The sequence below is a fragment of the Chiloscyllium plagiosum genome, unplaced genomic scaffold (assembly GCF_037043375.1).
Source record: "Chiloscyllium plagiosum isolate Xiang-an unplaced genomic scaffold, Cpla_swu_hap1 HiC_scaffold_31, whole genome shotgun sequence".
Taxonomy (NCBI): Eukaryota; Metazoa; Chordata; class Chondrichthyes; order Orectolobiformes; family Hemiscylliidae; genus Chiloscyllium; species Chiloscyllium plagiosum.
In genome coordinates, this window is record NW_028270169.1 from 1,140,463 (window position 1) to 1,161,243 (window position 20,781).

The 20,781-nt window shown below is 44.4% G+C and overlaps 1 protein-coding gene across 15 annotated transcripts in view; it reads left to right on the forward strand.

The window, feature by feature from the left end:
• ncor1 (nuclear receptor corepressor 1) overlaps positions 1-20,781 on the forward strand; it is a 411,320-nt gene that overhangs the window by 244,124 nt on the left and 146,415 nt on the right. For 14 of the 15 annotated variants that reach the window (XM_087977100.1, XM_087977101.1, XM_087977099.1 and 11 more), the window contains 2 exons: positions 359-491; positions 3,067-3,580. In XM_087977100.1, the coding sequence (XP_087833226.1) occupies positions 359-491; positions 3,067-3,580 (647 nt within the window). The remainder of the gene's footprint in view (positions 1-358; positions 492-3,066; positions 3,581-20,781) is intronic. The other variant, XM_087977103.1, reaches the window with a different exon arrangement.

The following is a 20,781-nucleotide window of genomic DNA, read 5'->3' on the forward strand; positions in this document are numbered from 1 at the left end:
AAACCCAGAGACTGCTAGATTTTTGTGAATAATATATATTGAGGAATAAGGGGTAAGGGCACAAAGGCCACAGATCAGCCATGATCTCATCGAATGGCAGCGCAGGCTCAAGGAGCTAAGTGATCTACTCTCGTCCCTACTGTCTTTCCTCCCTTGGCAATGCCAAGACATGTACAGCCATGGACCAAGCGCTGGAAAGCAAGATTAGAATTGTGAGGTGGTGGTTTTTGTCCAGTGCAGGCTCATTGTGCTAAAGGGTCTTTTTATGTATGACTTCAATCTTGTCTTGTGAGAGTGAGGTCATGGATATAGAGTTAAGTCGTTCCCAGGATTTTTTTCATATTATCTTTCTCCTCAGCAACAGATGTCACGGAGATCTCGTGAGGACCGGGAAGTGTCTCAATGCGAAAGCATTGCTTCAACTGTGTCTGCTCAAGAAGATGAGGACAATGAAGTGTCCAATGAGGAGGAGAATCCAGAGGACAGTGAAGGTATAAAGGAATAAGTGTCATTGTGTGTTGGCATTGTTAATATTTGTTTGAATAAGTTTAAAACTCTGTAGAGGCCTGGGATTTGGGCTGGGAAGTGAGAGGAAGAATCCAGTCCTGTTGAAAGGACCGTATCCCCATTTTTATGTCTGCACTAAGTCGAATACACTATCTATTATTGTCTATACTACAAAATAATACTTAGCTCACACTCATCTATATAGCATAATGATGATTTGGCATCTGCTGGACCTATTCTGTTTGATTTTAATTAGCTTCAACCAATATTTCTGTTACTGAACCAGGCTTTGATCTGTGATTACATATTCTGTAGAAAAACATTGGTTCAGAAAAGATTCCTGTGTCGTGATGGTATTAGAGTCATAGAATCCTACAGCACAGAGACAGGCCCTTTGATCCAAACTGGTCCATGCCAACCAAGATGTTGATCTACGCTAACCACATTTCCCTGCACTTGGGCCCATATCTTTCTAATCCTTTCCTATCCATAGTTAAAAATCACACAACACCAGGTTATATCCAACAGGTTTAATTGGAAGCACACTAGCTTTCGGAGCGTTGGACAATAACCTGGTGTTGTGTGATTTTTAACTTTGTACACCCCAGTCCAACGCCGGCATCTCTGAATCTTTCCTATCCATGTATTTGTCCAAATGCCTTTTAAATGTTGTTAATGTACTGCCTCAACCACTTCTACTGACAGCCCATTCCATATGCGTACCACCTTCTGTGCAAAAAAACATTTGCCCTTCAGGTTCCCTTTTATTCTTTCCCCTCTAACCTTAAACTGATGCACTCTAGTCCTCGATTCCCCAACCCTGAGGAAAAGTCTGAGTGCATTCACCCTATTCGTGCCTCTCATGATCTTAGATACTTCTGTATGATCCCTCCCTCAATCTCCTATGCTCTGAAGAAAAGATTCCTAGCTTGTCCAACCTCTCCCTATAACTCAGACCCTTGGGTCCAGGCACCATTCTTGTAAATTTCTTCTGCATTCTTTCCAGTTTAATAACATCCTTCCTGTAGCAAGGTGACCAAAACTGAACTTGTTGTGTTAAAAAAGTTAATGGTTTATTTACACAAAGCGCATGTTCACAAGGCTTTTGTGAAGCAATCTGTGCTAATTTATCAACCTACAGATCAGTTGCATGAAGTCGAAACACACTCACGTGCCTCCCTGAATAATCTCCAAGTAGAGCAGTTGTCTATTTGTCGAATCTGATTGTAAAAGGTGGTCTTGGAAGAAATTTATATTTTGTAAATGTGCTAGCAAGAATGATGATTTAAGTAGACACACTGTATCCATTAGAGTTCAGCATGTTATCATGCACACATGCTAAAGCTTAAAAGTGAATAATTTTTGGTGACACTCGATCCCAGAAACCTACTGTCCAGTTCTGTTTGTGGGATAATTTAGGTCTTTATCTTATACATCCTGTAGTAACTCAGAATTGATAGCACAATTTGTGCATACTTGGATTAATTGGATAAATGACTGTTCATTAGATGTTCATTTTCTACACATGCCTGGAAAAGAATTTGAGTTTATAACGTGTTTTCGTGAGTTTTGAGAAGATTTGTAGCTCAGGTTGAGGTTTTGGATGTAGATTTGCTTGCTGAGCTTGAAGGTTCATTTCCAGATGTTTCGTCACCATACTAGGTAACATCTTCAGTGGGCCTCAGGCAAAGCACTGCTGAAAATTCCTGCTTTCTATTTATATGTTTGGGTTTATTTGGGTTGGTGATGTTATTTCCTCGTGGTGAAGTCACTTCCGGTTCCTTTTCTCAGGGGATGGTAGATGGGGTCTAACTCGGCGTGTTTGTTGATAGAGTTCCAGTTGGAATGCCATACTTCTAGGAATTCTCGTGTGTCTCTCTGTTTGGCTCGTCCTAGGATGGATGTGTTGTCCCAGCGAAAGTGAAGTAAGGCCGAAAGTAAGGCCAAACTAATGTCATTTACAAAATACCATGCAAGAACTGCAACAAATACTACAGTGGACAAACAGGTAGAAAACTAGCCATCAGGATACATGAACATCAACTAACCACACAACAACATGGCCCTCTCTCACTAGTATCCTTACATACGGATGAGGAAGAACACCACTTCGATTGGGACAACATATCCATCCTAAGACAACCCAAACAGGCAAGCATGAGAATTCCTAGAAGCATGGCATTCCAATCGGAACTCTACCAACAAACACATCGAGTTAGACCCATCTACTGACCCATCCCTGAGAAAAGGAACCGGAAGTGACCTAACCACCGGAAATAACATCACCACAGGAAATGACACTATCAACCCAAAGAAACCCAAACATATAAATAGAAAGCAGGAATTTTCAGCAGTGCTTTGCCTGAGGCCCACTGAACATGTTACCTAGTAGGGTGATGAAACATCTGGAAACGAACCTTCAAGCTCATTGAGCAAACCTACATCAATTATCATGTGTTTGTTTCAAATTTGCATAACTTGTGCTTTACTTTTTGTTCCTTCATAATTCTTGTCCCAAAATTTAATTGTGACAGATGAATGTAAATTCTTTATTCCCAGGAGCTGAGAACAGCTCAGATACTGAAAGTGCACCTTCACCATCACCTGTAGATACAGGCAAGTCAAGCAAAGAAAGTACAGAGATGAACAAGTTAACTGAAGAAGGGCTCAATCCCACAAGCAGAAGTTCTCCAATTATTCCACCTGTCTCACCAGCACAAGCTGCTGCTTTGCCTGAACTGCAGGTTAAACAAGAAATGAACTTAGGCTTTGAGGAGTCAATGGAGGAGCAGAGGGGCTCTGAAGCTGAAGTAAAGCCTATGTTTGAGCCTCAGGTGAAACCCAAAACTGAACCTGTGGATGTGGATATGAAACCAGAAGAAAATCTGCAAGTTAAAGTGGAGGTGGATGCCAAAGACAAAGAGTTTGAGAAGGCCAGGCAACAGGAAACAGTGGCATCAGAGCTACTTGATCTGCCACAGCCTGGATCACAGGTGGAATCTCATTCAGACAATGATTCAAGCGCAACTTGCAGTGCTGATGAAGTGGAAGATGGGGAGCCTGAAAGGCAAAGGTAGGTCCACTCTGTTTGTTAAGGGGACTGACATTACAGAAAGTTATTTTGTTAGCAGGGTCAGTAATTTGTAATTTTTATGGATAAAATGAATGGGATAAGAATCCAGTAACATGCAGAAAGAGTTTTTAAAACAGGAGTGGTTAAGATTTGGAATCCCTTCTATTGGACAGTGGATATAGATTCAACAGTGCCTTCTAAAAGAAATTGACTAAATGTCTATAGGATTAAAATTGATAGGAATGTTGGGAAAGAGTGGAGAGTAGGGCTTAACAGGATTCTCTTCACAAAAGCTGACAACTAATGTCCACCACTATCCTGTACAAGACTATGAATTATACAATGTGATTTTTCGGTTTTATAGAAATTCGAATAAGTTAGTCAAGTACAATTAATCTTTAACAATTCTATGCTAACTTTTATTTGTTCCCAATCTTTCTAAATGCTAATTAATTTTGGCTCTGTTTATTGTTTCTAATGGTTTCCCCACTACTGCCATAAGACGAATTGGCTTGTAGTCATTAGGTTGGGTGTGGTAGTCAAGTTCAGAAGAACATAGCTGCCAAGCTGGGTCTGAGGCAGATAATGAGAGAGCCAACACGAGGAAAAAATTGACTTGACTTTGTGCTCATCACCTGCCTGTTGCAGATATGGTGATATGGTATGGTATTCTTGCGACACGGAGGTCAAACTCCTCTGTTAATTAAAACCAAACACCCAGAAAAACTCACCTCGCCTTGTAATATGTTAAAATGTGAGTGAGTGAGACAGACTTTCTCATTTCCACTGTGTAAAGAAAATAATTTCTGTTCCTAACTCTAATAGGGAACACTAAACAAAAACTATTCACAAATCCAAGCCCCACTTTTTCTTAACTACTTACTATCTGACTCCGACACTGACTCTTACTCTATAAAAATGCTGTTCCAAAAACAAAATAGACAATAGGTGCAGGAGTCGGCCATTCAGCCCTTCGAGCCTGCACCGCCATTCAATATAATCATGGCTGATCATTCCTAATCAGTATCCTGTTCCTGCCTTATCTCCATAACCCTTGATTCCACTATCTTAGAGAGCTCTATCCAACTCTTTCTTAAATAAATCCAGAGAGTGGGCCTCCACTGCCCTCTGGGGCAGAGCATTCCACACATTGCATTAACTTAATCTGAAGTCCACACAGTCTGTTTTCTCCACTTTCTTCAGTCTTCTCTCTCAACTCCCTGGGTCGTCATTTTCTTTTAAACTGCAATTATGTTTTATATGAAAAGATACCTTTTGATAGAAAGTGCTTTCTAATTTCTTTGAGAGCAAGTTATTAGTTGGGCAGTTAGCTCTCTGGCTCTACGGCAGTTGCTCTGTTGATTGATGGTAGTTACTCTCCCTCTAATTTTCAAAATACTAGGTTTATATCCCCATAACACATTAAATTCTTATAATTTGATTGGTTTCCAGGTGTCAAAACAAAATTCAAATTCCATTGGCTTCCGGTATCCTGGGCATAACTTCAACTAATTGGTTAAATTCGAATTGTTGTCAAAACAACAACCAAAACTCAGGTATCCATTTAACAGCCAATTGTTACATTTGGAACTGCCTGATCTTTAGCTGGCAGCTGTGGCTGTACTTTAAATTCAGAAAAGCACTTTGTATCTTAAAGTGACCATACATGCTTTTGACTTTGTAACAGTATGGCATGCACCTCTCTGACCTTGTGAAATCCCATCTTCATGCTAACGACACTCTTCCTCTAAATGGAATTGATTCAAAACTGATCTAGCAGTTCAATGTTGGCCATCTCTGGGGTGTTTGGATCATAATCAACAGAAAACTTGTATTCCACCACAATGTGTAACCTCATGAACACATGCATTCAGATCAAGCCAGGGGATAGATTTAATGTGGAGTGTGGCTACAGAAACCAGAAACAGTCTGAAATTTATCTAAAATCATGTATCAACCTGGTGAAGTGACTGTATAGGGCTATATTTTTCCAAAGTCTGGAAGCAGCATGTTAACACAGCTAAGAAATCACACAAGCAACTGAGTAAGTATGAATGCCAAAGTCCTGCCACATTCTGTCATGAATGGTGTTGGACAATTGAATAACTAATGGGAGAAGTTAGTTTCATGAATAACATCACCACTAGCAATCCTCAGAGCAGGAATAAATGAGTGTAAGAGCTTCGAGTCAGTGTGCCAAGCGTATGATCCGTCTTGGCTTCTGACTTCACCAATGCCAGACTGCAGCCTATTCAACTTTTCCATGTGATATCAAAAAAAAGCATAGCATATTGGATATGAAAAACTTGATATTTGACCCAATAACTTTTCAGCATGTGCCCCATACTTACCACCATGACCAGCGACAACATTGACAACTACTTGACAGACTGAAACATTGTCTGGTCAATTGGTCAATTACCATCCTTTGCTTGGAGATGCCGGTGTTGGACTGAGGTGTACAAAGTTAAAAATCACACAACACCAGGTGATCACCTGATGAAGGAGCGTCACTCCGAAAGCTAGTGTGCTTCCACTTAAATCTGTTGGACTATAACGTGGTGTTGTGTGATTTTTAACTTTTTACACTCCTTTGCTGTATTCTCAATTATCAGCAAAGTGATGGAATGTGTTTTCAAAGGTGCTAACTGTAACCTGTTCACTGTTATTCAGTTTGGCTTTTGCCTGCTCTGCTTCTGGCTTCATTACAGCATTAGTCCAAACACAAACAAAAGGTATGAACAATTACCATTAAGCGTAAGGGGGAAACTGGTCCATTAGTTTTTGAACATCAGTTGTCTGAGCCTTATAACATCGCTTCAGAATTTTTGCAGCACAGCATCTAAGGCCTAAAACATTTTAATCTGCTAAATCAATGATCGATCTCCTATCTAACTCATTTGAACCAATGCCTTACTATTTGAGGATAACAAAGATATTTCAATCTCAGATTTAAAATGTTCAATTAATCTAGCATCATCAAGCTTCTTTAATGATCCATTAAATAATTCAATTTTTGATTCGAATTGAAATAAAATTGGATCCAAGTTTTAAGTTTATCTTTTCATGGTTTATGAGGTAGTCAAAAACTGAATGGCCTGAAGGTAGATAAATAACCTTGATCAGATGGACTGCATGCCAGAGTTGTAAGGGAGGTAGCTGAAGAGATAATGGAGTGTTAGTGGTAAAATTTCAGGAATCACTTGAGTCGCGGGGTCCCAGAAGACTGGAAAATTGCTAACATGACACTCTTGTTTAAAAAGAGGGTTAGACAAAAGATGGAAAATTACAGACCAATTAGCCTAACCTCGGTCGTGGGTAAGATACTGGAATCCATTGTGAAGGATGAGATTTCTGAATACTTAGAAGTGTGTGGTAAAATAGGGCAAAATCCACATGGTTTCATCAAGGGGACGTCACGCCTGATAAATCTGCTGGAATTCTTTTGAGCAGTAACGAGCAGGTTAAACCAAGGAGATCCAATGGATGTTATCTATCTGGACTTCAAGAAGGTCTTTGACAAGGTGCCGCACAGGAAGCTACTGAATAAGATAAGGGCCCGTGGTGCTAGAGGCAAGATGCTAGCATGGATAGAAGCCTGGCTATCTGGCATAAAGTGGAGATAAAAGGGTCTTTCTCAGGATGGCAGGCGGTGTTCTGCTAGGCTTAGTGTTGGGATCACAACTTTTCACTTTATGTATTAGTGATCTAGATCAATGTTTGTGAGAAGATTTGTAGCTCGGGTGCTCGTTGTTGTGGTTCTGTTTGCCGAGCTGGGAATTTGTGTTGAAGATGTTTCGTCCCCTGTCTAGGTGACATCCTCAGTGCTTGGGAGCCTCCTGTGAAGCGCTTCTGTGATATTTCCTCCAGCATTTATAGTAGTTTGTCTCTGCCGCTTCCAGTTGTCAGTTCCAGCTGTCCGTTGCAGTGGTCGGTATATTGGGTCCAGGTCGATATGCTTATTGATTGAGTCTGTGGATGAGTGCCATGCCTCTAGGAATTCCCTGGCTGCTCTCTGTTTGGCTTGTCCTATAATAGCTGGAAATGTGTTGCTGGAAAAGCACAGCAGGTCAGGCAGCATCCAGGGAACAGGAGAATCGACGTTTCGGGCATAAGCCCTTCTTCAGGAATGAGGAAAGTTTGTCCAGCAGGCGAAGATAAAAGGTAGGGAGGAGGGACTTGGGGGAGGGGCGTCGGAAATGTGATAGGTGGAAAGAGGTCAAGGTGAGGGTGATAGGTCAGACTGGGGTGGGGGCGGAGAGGTCGGGAAGAAGATTGCAGGTTAGGAAGGCGGTGCTGAATTCGATGGATTTGACTGAGACAGGGTGGGGGGAGGGGAAATGAGGAAACTGGTGAAATCCGAGTTCATCCCTTGTGGTTGGAGGGTTCCTAGGCGGAAGATGAGGCGTTCTTCCTCCAACCGTCGTTTTGTTGTGGTCTGACGATGGAGGAGTCCAAAGACCTGCATATCCTTGGTGGAGTGGGAGGGGGAATTGAAATGTTGAGCCACAGGGTGGTTGGGTTGGTTGGTCCGGGTGTTCCAGAGGTGTTCTCTGAAACGCTCCCCAATATAGAGGAGGCCACATCGGGTGCAGAGGATGCAATAGATGATGTGTGTGGAGGTGCAGGTGAATCTGTGGCGGATATGGAAGTTTCCTTTGGGGCCTTGGAGGGAGGTGAGGGGGGAGGTGTGGGTGCAAGTCTTGCACCTCCTGCGGTTGCAGGGGAAGGTGCCGGGAGTGGAGGTTGGGTTGGTGGGGGGTGTGGATCTGACGAGGGAGTCACGGAGGGAGTGGTCTTTACGGAATGCTGATAGGGGAGGGGAGGGAAATATATCCTTGGTGGTGGGGTCCGTTTGGAGATGGCGGAAATGACGGCGGATGATGCGCTGTACATGGAGATTGGTGGGGTGGTAGGTGAGGACCAGTGGGGTTCTGTCCTGGTGGCGGTTGGAGGGGCGGGGCTCAAGGGCGGAGGAGCGGGAAGTGGAAGAGATGCGGTGGAGGGCATCGTCGACCACGTCGGGGGGGAAATTGCGGTCCTTGAAGAAGGAGGCCATCTGGGTTGTGCGTTTTTGGAACTGGTCCTCCTGGGAGCAGATGCGGCGGAGTCGAAGGAATTGGGTGAATGGGATGGCGTTTTTACAGGGGGCAGGATGGGAGGAGGTGTAGTCCAGGTAGCTGTGGGAGTCAGTCGGTTTGTAGTAGATGTCCGTGTTGATTCGGTCGCCTGAGATAGAAATAGAAAGGTCGAGGAAGGGGAGGGAGGAATCTGAGACTGGCCAGGTGAATTTGAGGCCGGGGTGGAAGGTGTTGGTGAAGTGGATGAACTGTTCAACCTCCTCGTGGGAGCACGAGGCGGCGCCGAGACAGTCATCGATGTCGCAGAGGAAAAGGTGGGGGGTGTGGCCAGTGTAGTTGCGGAAGATGGATTGTTCCACATATCCTACGAAGAGGCAGGCATAGCTGGGGCCCATGCGGGTGCCCATGGCTACTCCTTTTGTTTGGAGGAAGTGGGAAGATTGGAAAGAGAAGTTGTTCAGGGTGAGGACCAGTTCAGTCAGTCGAAGGAGGGTGTCAGTGGAAGGGTACTGGTCGGTACGGTGGGAAAGGAAGAAGCGGAGGGCGTTGAGTCCTTCGTGATGGGGGATGGAGGTGTACAGGGACTGGATGTCCATGGTGACAATAAGGCGTTGGGGACCGGAGAAGCGAAAATCATGGAGCAGGTGGAGGGCATGGGTGGTGTCCCGAACGTAGGTGGGGAGTTCTTGGACTAAGGGGGACAGGACGGTGTCAAGGTATGCGGAGATGAGTTCGGTGGGGCAGGAGCAGGCAGAGACAATGGGTCGGCCGGGGCAGTCAGGTTTGTGGATTTTGGGCAGGAGGTAGAAGCGGGCGGTGCGGGGTTGTGGGACTATGAGGTTGGAGGCGGTGGATGGGAGATCCCCCGAGGTGATGAGGTTATGGACAGTCTGGGAGATGATGGTTTGGTGGTGGGGGGTGGGGTCATGGTCAAGGGGGCAGTTGGAGGAGGTATCTGCGAGCTGGCGTTTGGCGATTGTCCTATAATAGTAGTGTTGTCCCAGTCGAACTCATGTTGCTTGTCATCTGCGTGTGTGGCTAGTAAGGATAGCTGGTCATAGAACATAGAACAATACAGCACAGAACAGGCCCTTCGGCCCACGATGTTGTGCCGAACTTCTAACCTAGATTAAGTACCCATCCATGTACCTATCCAAATGCCACTTGAAGGTCGCCAATGATTCCGACTCTACCACTCCCACGGGCAGCGCATTCCATGCCCCCACCACTCTCTGGGTAAAGAACCCACCCCTGACATCTCCCCTATACCTTCCACCCTTCACCTTAAATTTATGTCCCCTTGTAACACTCTGATGTACCCGGGGAAAAAGTTTCTGACTGTCTACTCTATCTATTCCTCTGATCATCTTATAAACCTCTATCAAGTCACCCCTCATCCTTCGCCGTTCCAACGAGAAAAGGCCGAGAACTCTCAACCTATCCTCGTACGACTTCCTCTCCATTCCAGGCAACATCCTGGTAAATCTTCTCTGCACCCTCTCCAAAGCTTCCACATCTTTCCTAAAGTGAGGAGACCAGAACTGCACACAGTACTCCAACTGTGGCCTAACCAAAGTCCTGTACAGCTGCAACATCACTTCATGACTCTTGAATTCAATTCAATGGTCGTGTCGTTTCGTGGCTAGTTGGTGTTCATGGATGCGGATCATTAGCTGTCTTCCTGTTTGTCCTATGTAGTGTTTTGTGCAGTCCTTGCATGGGATTTTATACACTACATTGGTTTTGCTCATGCTGGGTATCGGGTCCTTCGTCCTGGTGAGTTGTTGTCTGAGAGTGGCTGTTGGTTTGAGTCCTAGTGGTCACAGTAGTCTGGCTGTCAGTTCGGAAATGCTCTTGATGTATGGTAGTGTGGCTAGTCCTTTGGGTTGCAGCATGTCCTCGTTCCGTTGTCTTTCCCTTAGGCATCTGTTGATGAAATTGCGGGGGTATCCGTTTTTGGCGAATACATTGTATAGGTGTTCTTCTTCCTCTTTTTGCAGTTCTGGTGTACTGCAGTGTGTTGTAGCCCTTTTGAACAGTGTCTTGATGCAACTTCTTTTGTGTGTGTTGGGTGGTTGCTTTCATAGTTCAGGACTTGGTCTGTGTATGTGGCTTTCCTGTATTCCCTTTGTGGTGAATTCTCCGTTCGGTGTTCTCTGTACCCTCACGTCTAGGAATGGGAGTTGGTTGTCCTTTTCTTCCTCTCTAGTGAATCGGATTCCTGTGAGTGTGGCTTTGATGATCCAGTGTGTGTTCTCTATTTCTGTGTTTTTAATGATTACAAAGGTGTCATCCACATATCTGACCCAGAGTTTGGGTTGAATTTACGGTAAGACTGTTCTAACCTTTGCATTACCGCTTCTGCTATGAGTCCAGAGATGGGTGAGCCCCTGAGCCGTTGATTTGTTCATATATTTGGTTGTTGAATGTGAAGTGTGTTGTGAGGCTCAGGTCCAGTAGTTTGAGTATGCCGTCTTTGTTGGCTGACCAAAAGAGGGAGTTTGACCCCACCCCACAGCTCACCAATAGGATAAACAACACACTGAGGAACCTACAAAAAAACAGACAGATAACCAGGTTTGACCTACAAAGAATGAAACCTGAAAGCAACAACACCCCCAGATTCTATGGACTACCTAAAGTGCACAAACCAGACATCCCACTCAGACCAATAGTATCACTACCAGGGACACCATCACACAAACTGGGGAGGCCTGCAGATGGGTTTGGGCTGGTTACGAGAGTGGGCAAATAAGTGGCAGTTGGAGTACAACATGGGAAAGTGTGAGGTCATGCACTTGGTAGGAGGAATAGAGGCATGGACTATTTTCTAAACAGGGAGAAAATTCAGAATTCTGAAGTGCAAAGAGACTTGGGAGTTCGAGCCTAGGATTCTCTCAAAGTAAACTTGCAGGTTGAGTCAGTAGTTATGAAGGCAAATGCAATAATGGCATTTATTTTGATGGCATTCACGAGAATGGTCCCAAGAATGAAAAGCTTAACATATGAGGAACATTTGAGGTCTCTGGGTCTGTACTCAATAGAGTTTAGAAGGATGGGTTGGGGGTGGGGGATTCCAACTGAAACATACAGAATTCTGAATGGCCTGGACAGAGTAGACAAAAGGAAAATTGGTAGGAGAGATGAGGACCCAAGGGCACAGCCTTCAAGTGAATTGCCTTTAGAACAGAGATTAGGAGAAGCTTCTTCAGCCAGAGTGGTGAATCTATAAAATTCATTGCCACAGAGAGCTGCAGGGGCCAGGTCATTGAGTGTATTTAAGACTGAGACAAGCAGGTTCTTGATTGTCAAGGGGATCAACAGTCATTGGGAGAAAGCGGGAAAATAGGGTTAAGAAACTTATCAGAGCTGAAAATGTGTTGCTGGAAAAGCGCAGCAGGTCAGGCAGCATCCAAGGAACAGGAGAATCGACGTTTCGGGCATAAGCCCTTCTTCAGGAAACTTAAGAAACTTATCAGCCATGATTGAATGGTGGAGCAGACTCAACGGGCTGAGTGGCCAAATTTCTACTCCTATGTCTTATGGTCTACAATATTTGGAAACTTTTACCAGATTCCCACAAGCTTCTGTTGAGAGAATGAAAATATTTAGAGGTCATAGGGAAAAAATTAGAAGGGAGAAGGAACTTTGTCAAAAAGATAAGTTTTAAGAAACTTATTGAAATTAGGGTGAGGATTGAAATGCAGAGACATCAAAATGATTATAGCACAGTAGAATATTATTCATCCCATTATGTCTGCACTAACTCTCCAATTTGTTCATTTTGCATAACACCATTCTCCTGCCTTTTCTCCATAACCCTACACATTTCTTCATTTCCAAATAACAATCTTCCTTTCAAATACCTTGACTGAACCTGAGTCTAACACATTTTTGTCATTTATGTAAATATGTGGATCTGAATATAGGAGGAATGGTTAGTAAGTTTGGAGATAACCAGAAAATTGGTGGTGTAATGGACATGAAGAAGTTTATCTTAGAGTACAAAGTAGCATTGAGTACAATAGGTGAGTGGGGGAGGGGATGAAGGTGATAGGTCAGGGAGGAGAGGGTAGAGTGGATAGGTGGCAAAGGAGATAGGCAGGTAGGACAAGTCCGGACAAGTCATGGGTACAGTGCTGAGCTGGAAGTTTGGAACTAGGGTGAGGTGGGGAAAGGGGAAATGAGGAAACTGTTGAAGTCCACATTGATGCCCTGGGGTTGAAGTGTTCCGAAGCGGCAGATGAGGCGTTCTTCCTCCAGGCGTCTGGTGGTGAGGGAGCAGCCGTGAAAGAGGCCCAGGATCTCCATGTCCTCGGCAGAGTGGGAGGGGGAGTTGAAATATTGGTGGTGGGGTCTTTTTGGAGGTGACGGAAATGTCGGCGGATGATTTGGTTTATGCGAAGGTTGGTAGGGTGGAAGGTGAGCACCAGGGGCATTCTGTCCTTGTTACGGTTGGAGGGGTGGTGTCTGAGGGCGGAGGTGCAGGATGTGGACGAGATGCGATCCACCTCCAAACAGACCCCACCACCAGGGATATATTTCCCTCCCCGCCCCTTTCCGCCTTCCGTAAAGACCGTTCCCTCCGTGACTTCCTGGTCAGGTCCACGCCCCCCTACAACCCACCCTCCCATCCTGGCACCTTCCCCTGCCACCGCAGGAACTGTAAAACCTGCGCCCACACCTCCTCCCTCACCTCTATCCAAGGCCCTAAAGGAGCCTTCCACATCCATCAAAGTTTTACCTGCACATCCACTCATATCATTTATTGTATCCGTTGCTCCCGATGCGGTCTCCTCTATATTGAGGAGACTGGGCGCTTCCTAGCAGAGCGCTTTAGGGAACATCTCCGGGACACCCGCACCAATCAACCACACCGCCCCGTGGCCCAACATTTCAACTCCCCCTCCCACTCTGCCGAGGACATGGAGGTCCTGGGCCTCCTTCGCTGCCGCTCCCTCACCACCAGACGCCTGGAGGAAGAACGCTTCATCTTCCGCCTCAGAACACTTCAACCCCAGGGCATCAATGTGGACTTCAACAGTTTCCTCATTTCCCCTTCCCCACCTCACCCTAGTTCCAAACTTCCAGCTCAGCACTGTACATGACTTGTCCGGACTTGTCCTACCTGCCTATCTCCTTTGCCACCTATCCACTCCACCCTCTCCTCCCTGACCTTTCACCTTCATCCCGTCCCCCACTCACCCATTGTACTCTATGCCACTTTCTCCCCACCCCCACCCTCCTCTAGCTTATCTCTCCACGTTTCAGGCTCACCGCCTTTATTCCTGATGAAGTGCTTTTGCCCGAAACGTCGATTTCACTGCTCCTTGGATGCTGCCTGAACTGCTGTGCTCTTCCAGCACCACTAATCCAGACTCTGGTTTCCAGCATCTGCAGTCATTGTTTTTACCTATATGAATAGGAAGGGTTTGGAGGGATAAGGGCCAAATGCTGGCAAATGGAACTCGATTAATTTAGGATATCTGGTTGGCATGAACCAGTTGGACTGAAGGGTCTGTTTCCATGCTTTACAACTCTGATTCAATTACTCTATCTCAGACAGTGCCTTCTTGATCCATCTACCTGCCATACGCGAAACTGTTTTTCTCCAATGCTTCTGTTAATTACTTTACATCTGTACCCTCTAGTTCACATTTTTTGTAATGGGTACAGTTTCTCCCTGTCTATCTAGATCACTCATGATTTTGATAATGTCTATCACAAAATCCTCTACGTTCCCTTCACAAAGGAAAGCAGTCCTAATTTCTTCAATCTATGTTTATAACCACAGTTCCAGAGAAGAGGAACCTTTTTCATCTTTCTATCTGGTCTACATTATTCAGTGTGCAATCTTTGAGGAGAAAGTGAGGTCTGCAGATGCTGGAGATCAGAGCTGGAAATGTGTCGCTGGAAAAGCGCAGCAGGTCAGGCAGCATCCAGGGAACAGGAGAATCGACGTTTCGGGCATAAGCCCTTCTTTCCTGAAGAAGGGCTTATGCCCGAAACGTCGATTCTCCTGTTCCCTGGATGCTGCCTGACCTGCTGCGCTTTTCCAGCGACACATTTCCAGCTCAGTGTGCAATCTCCCTTATATTGGCAAGACTAAATGCAGATTGGTGACTGCTTTATGAATGTAAAGCTGTGTGAATGATTCTTAACATTCCAGTTGCTTGCCATTTTGATAAACCACCTTGCTAAGCAGTGTTTGGGTGTCAGGTGTGGCAGTGAGCTGAACCCCTCTCTCCCAGACTCTGCTCCAGTAAAAACCTGACTCTGCACTCCCACACTCACCATGTTCTCACTTCCACTCTGGCACAGTCTTGACAACACACAGTAGCAGCGGAGCACAGTGTGACACAGCTCAGCAAAGTGTCAAAGGCCAAATGCACTTACCAGCACCATCCACTGAATGACAGTGCCATGCATCAATTATGTACTGAGACAGCCGATAAAGTGACATTGCTTCCCAATAATTTGTCGGCATGTCTCTAACTTTGTTGCAGCAGAAACTACTGCTTTGGTTGGAAGAACATCTACTGACCTGGATGCTTTCTGTATCATGTTGCTTGCTCATTTCTATATCCATATTGCTACCATTCCTATATTTCATGAGTTTAATTCCACTTAGCCAATGTTGTATCCACGTTGCAGTTATCTCATTTATTCTATGAATCATAGAATAGAATCATAGAATCCCTACAGCGTGGAAACAGGCCATTTGGCCCAACAAGTCCACAATGACCCTCCGAAGAGTAACCTACCCAGACCCATTCCCCCTATCCTATTACTCTACATTTACCTTCAGTTAATGCACCTAATCTCCACATCTCTGAACACTGTGGGCAATTTAGCCTGGCCAATTCACCTAACCTATAGATTTTTGGGTTGTGGGAGAAAACCGGAGCACCTGGATGAAACCCACGTAGATACAAGGAGAATGTGCCAACTCGAGCCCCGGTCTGCTCTGAGGCAGCAGTACTAACCACTGAGCCATTGTGCCACCACTGAGATCTAACTTTGTTCTCAAGTCTGTTGTCCCAAATAATTTTTTGAAGCCATGTACATCACATCAACTGTATTGTTCTCTTCAATCCTTTCTACCTCTTTAAGCAAGTCCAACAAATTAGTTAACATGATTATTCCTTTAGAAATCTATATTGGGACATAGTAACAAGCTAAAAGAAAGGGAAGGAATGTTCACAGTTTGAAGGTGTTGAACTCAGTATTAAGTCCAGAAGGCAGTAAAGTGCCTAGTCTGAAGATGAGATGTTGTTCTGCAGTTTGAGCTGTGATTCACTGGAGCACTGCAGCATGCTGAGGACAAACATGGGCATGCAAGCAGGACACTGTTGAGATGACCCAATAGGATTCGCAACCAACAGCATTTATTGCAGATATAATCCGCAGTAACCCTTAAACTCTCTTTAAACTCCCACTTCTGGCAAGCACATATCACTCTACTAAAGGCCATTTACAAGGATGTTGCCAGGGTTGGAGGATTTGAGCTATAGGGAGAGGCTGAATAGTTTTCCCTGGAGCGTCAGAAGCTGAGGGATGACCTTATAGAGGTTTACAAAATTATGAGGGGCATGGATAGGACAAATAGACAAAGTCTTTTCCCTGGGGTCGGGGAGTCCAGAACTAGAGGGCATAGGTTTAGGGTGACAGGGGAAAGATATAAAAGAGATCTCAGGGGCAACATTTTCACACAGAGGGAATGGAATGAGCTGCCAGAGAAAGTGGTGGAGGCTAGGACAATTGCAACATTTTAAGAGGCATTTGGATGTGTATATGAATAAGAAGGGTTTGGACAGATATGGGCCGGGTGCTGGCAGGTGGGACTAAATTGGGTTGGGATACCTGGTCAGCGTGGACAGGTTGGACCGAAGGGTCTGTTTCCATGCCGTACATCTCTATGATTCTATGACTGGCTATGGGAAGGTCAGGGTCAGGCTTGCTAACAGGCCAGAGGTGTTCCCCAAAGCGGTCACCCAGTCTGTGTTTCATTTCTCCAATATAGAGTAGCCAACATTGGTGCAGCGAATACAGTACACAAGGTTGGAGGAGGTAAAGGTCCTGTTTCACCTAGAAAAGCAGTTTAGACCCTTGGATGGTGAGCAGGGGAGGACGTGAAGGGGTAGGTTTTGCACCTTCTGCAGTTACAAGGGAAGGTGCCTTGGGGATTGGGGGATGGTGTTGATACTTGTGGAATGGACCATAGTGTCCTGGAGGGAATAATTCTATGAAATGCAGACAGGGGGAGTGAGGGGAGGATGTGTTAATGGCGGCATTCTGTTGGAGTTGTCTGAAATGGCAGAGAATAATCTTTTGAACACAGTGACTGTTCAGATGAAAAGTGAGGATATTGGGAACCCAATCACACTGTTGTGAGTGATGGGAAGGGAGCAAGAGCTGAAGCAGAACTGATGGTTCAGATGAGGTTGAGGCCCTGTCAACCACAGTGTGTGGGAATCCATGGTCATGGAAGTAAGGCAGCACAGTGGCTCAGTGGTTAGCACTGCTATTTCACAGCACCGGGATCCGGATTCCATTCCAACCTCGGCAACTGTCTGTGTGGAGTTTGCACATTCTCCCTGTTTCTGTAAGGGGTTCCTCCAGGTGCTCCGGTTTCCTCCCACACTCCAAAGATGTGCATGTCAGGTAAATTGGCCATGCTAAATTGCCCATAGTGTTCAGGGGCACATAGGTTAGGTGCATGAGTCAGGGAAAATGTAAAGTAATAGGGTAGGGCAATGGGTCTGGGTGGGATACTTTTCAGAGGGCTGGTGTGGACTTGTTGGGCCAAATGGTCTGTTTCCACTGTAGGGATTCTATGAATTCAATGAAAAGTGAGAGTTGGCAGCCTGACAGGTGACTGGAGTCTCTAGTGATGGCTACAGAAAGAGGAAAATATGCTAATTTTTGCAGAGAACAGAATTTTTAGGTGAGCATGTAACCTGCAGTAAATTGCATAGGTGAGAAGGTCTTAAAAAAATTGAGGTAGAACATGTAGGGCATTGCCCTTTCAAGTGAAACCCATGAATTGATGTTGAAACCTGAAATGATTTAATCTGCTGACGTCTTCAAAGTTTTAAAAAGCTTTGCCTCATTTGTTTTTAGTTTGCACTGTTGCATATTTAAAAATCGGGTTGTGACTGTCATGCAACCTCTTTTAAAACTGCCATTGCCATGAAAATATACTGCTGCAAGCTGATGTGCACAGAAAGGGAAGGAAGCTAGTACCAAGATTTAGAAGCAGAGCTACTAGGATCTTTATTATTTATAAACCTGGAACAAAATGCTGTTTAGAAAATAACACTGGAAGGATTGACACTATGGAATATTTTCTCTTTGATTGGTGTGGGAGGGAGGGGTAGGAATATCAGTGATCCATTTAAAAATGTCAATATTCAACTATAATTTTATAAACACTAACAGAGCTTAAAGTGGTGATGGAAGGGTTGAAACAAGGTTTTGAGTTGGATTAGAAATGCAGGAAAAAGTTTGGAATTATCCTCAGCTTTAATGATAATTCTATAATAAAAGATCATTTGAGTAAAGAGCAAACTATAATGTTACTGGGTGGTAAAACTAGATGTTCTGACCATTAGTAAGACCATTTATAGGAATGGACTAATAGAAGGCTATTCACCCTTTGAGCTGGACCCTGCACTCAAATAGATGATTATTGATCTGACCATTGATGCTTTTAAATATCAATTAAATATTCTCTGAACCTTTAATGAAAATCATCTCATGATCTGAAATCTCTCATGATTGTAAATCCAAGCAATGTTACTATAAATGGGCATAAAAATATTAATTGTTTCCTACCCCATATTCAGTTCTTCTGTTCAACCAAATGTTCTATCCTGTCATTAACTGGTTTTGCAACATCTTTGTTGAAAAAAAGCTGTAGTATGTCATTTTGTAATATCTTCTCCCCTTTTTAATGTTCCCGTTTTGTCATGTTAACCTGTGTTTTAACAGCTCTCATCATGCTCTTTCAACCCAAACAATTGTTTCATCTCATCTCTTTTAGTGAAATGCAAATACTTGTTTTGCTTATACCAGATACTTTCCTCAGATTGATGCAGTAGCTCACCACCCTACTTGAGGGGTTCCCCCCCTAGTGCATTTCTTTCACAAACTCTTGTTTGGCCTGGGAAAATAATGAATCTGAAAGTTCCTATGTGGAGGTCAGCCAGAGGCAAGGCCATGGCACTGTGAATAGTCCAGTTGCTCAGAGAATGAGGAGGAAGTATGGAAGAGCAATTGTGGTAGGGGATTAATAAGTGAAAGGGGTAGACAGATGCTTTTGCAGCATAAATGTAACTCCAGCATGATATTTTGTCTTCTGAGTGCCAGCCTTAAGGTTATCACAGAGGAGCCGCAGGGCACTCTGAAATGGAAGGGTGAAAATCAGAAGTCATGATCCATTAGTGATGTAAAAGAGAAGTTGGAAACTTATCAGTGGGCTTTAGGAAATCAGTTAAGAAATTAAAAACTAGGACCTTAAATGTAGTAATCTATTGTGCCACACAATAATGAATATAGGTATATAAGGATCGAGCAGATAAATAGGTGGCTGGAGAGCTGGTAGGCTTTAAATTCCTGAGACATTAGGACTAATTTTGGGGGAGTTGGGAACTGTAAGTTGTTTGGGTTACATCTGAACTGGAACAGTAACAGCATCCTCGCGAGATGTTTTGCTAATGCATTTGAGGTGGATTTGAACTAGATTGTCAGGGGAATGGACTGATCTATTCATACTCGTGGAATCATACCTTAAAGACAATATCCCATGCACTGCCCCTGGCTACGTTCTGTTCTACCCAAAAGAGCAAACTCAACAGAGGTGATTGCACAGTGGTCTACAGTCAGTGGGGAGTTGTCTTGAGAATTCCAAGCGATGGCTCTGACCATCATCAAGCTATATAGGATCAGGTCAAACATGAGCAAGGAAACCTCCTGATGTTTATCATGAACCATCCTCCCCCATTTGATGACTGTTTTCTTCCATGTTGAACAACCCTTGGAGAAAGCACTGAGTGGCAGGGGAACAGAATGTACTTTGACTGGAGGAATTCAAGAGTGGTTTGGCAACAGCACTGCTGACCAAGCTGGTTGAGTCCAAAAAGATCTAGTTGCTCGACTTGGTCTGTGGCAGGTAGTGAGGGAACCAACAGGGAGAAGGATCCATACTTGACTTCATCCTCACCAATCTGACTGCAGCAATTTCATATGTCCATGAAAGTATCAGTAAGAGGGACCACTGCACAATCCTTGTGCAGACGAAGTTCAGCCTTCATATTGATGGTATCTTGCATGGGATTTTGTGATATTGTCACTGTGCAAAAAAGGACATGTTTCAAATAGATCTAGCAACTCAAGACTGAGCATTCATGAGGCACTGTGCATCAGCAAGAGCAGGATCATATTCCAACACAATCTGCAACTCCATGGCTTGGTACCTTCCCCCACTCAACTATTGCCATCAAGCCAGGGGATCAATCCTGGTTCAGTGAAGAATGCAGGAGGGCATGCCAGCTAGAAATGAGGTGTCAACCTGGTGATGCTACCAAACAGGACTACATGCATGCCAAACAATATGAACAGCAAGTGACAGACCGAGCTAAGTAATCCCACACCATCGATCAGATCTAGCCTTTGCAGGTCTACCATATCCAGTTGTATTAATTTATTGTTGTCATATGTACCAACATACAGTGAAAAGTGTTATTTTGTATGTTCTACAAGCAGATCGTGCCTTACAAAATGCATCAGTGTAGCAGAATAGAGTGCAGCTTACAGTCTTACAGCCACAAAGAAGATGAAGAGAGAGAAAAATCAGAATTAACATGAGAGTTCCGTTCAAAAGTCTCTTAGCAGGGGAGAAGTTTGTTCTTGAATCTATTCGTATTTGTGTTTAAACTTTTACCTCTTCCCGTCCGGCAGAAGGTAAAAAAGGAGAGTTTATCCAGAGTGGGAGGGATCTTTGATGATGTTAATTGTTTTCCTTAAGGAAAGGGAAGTATAGATGGAATTAATGGATGTAAGGCTGGTTTGTGTGATGGACTGGGCTGTGTTCATGACTCCCCGTAGTCTCTTGTGGTC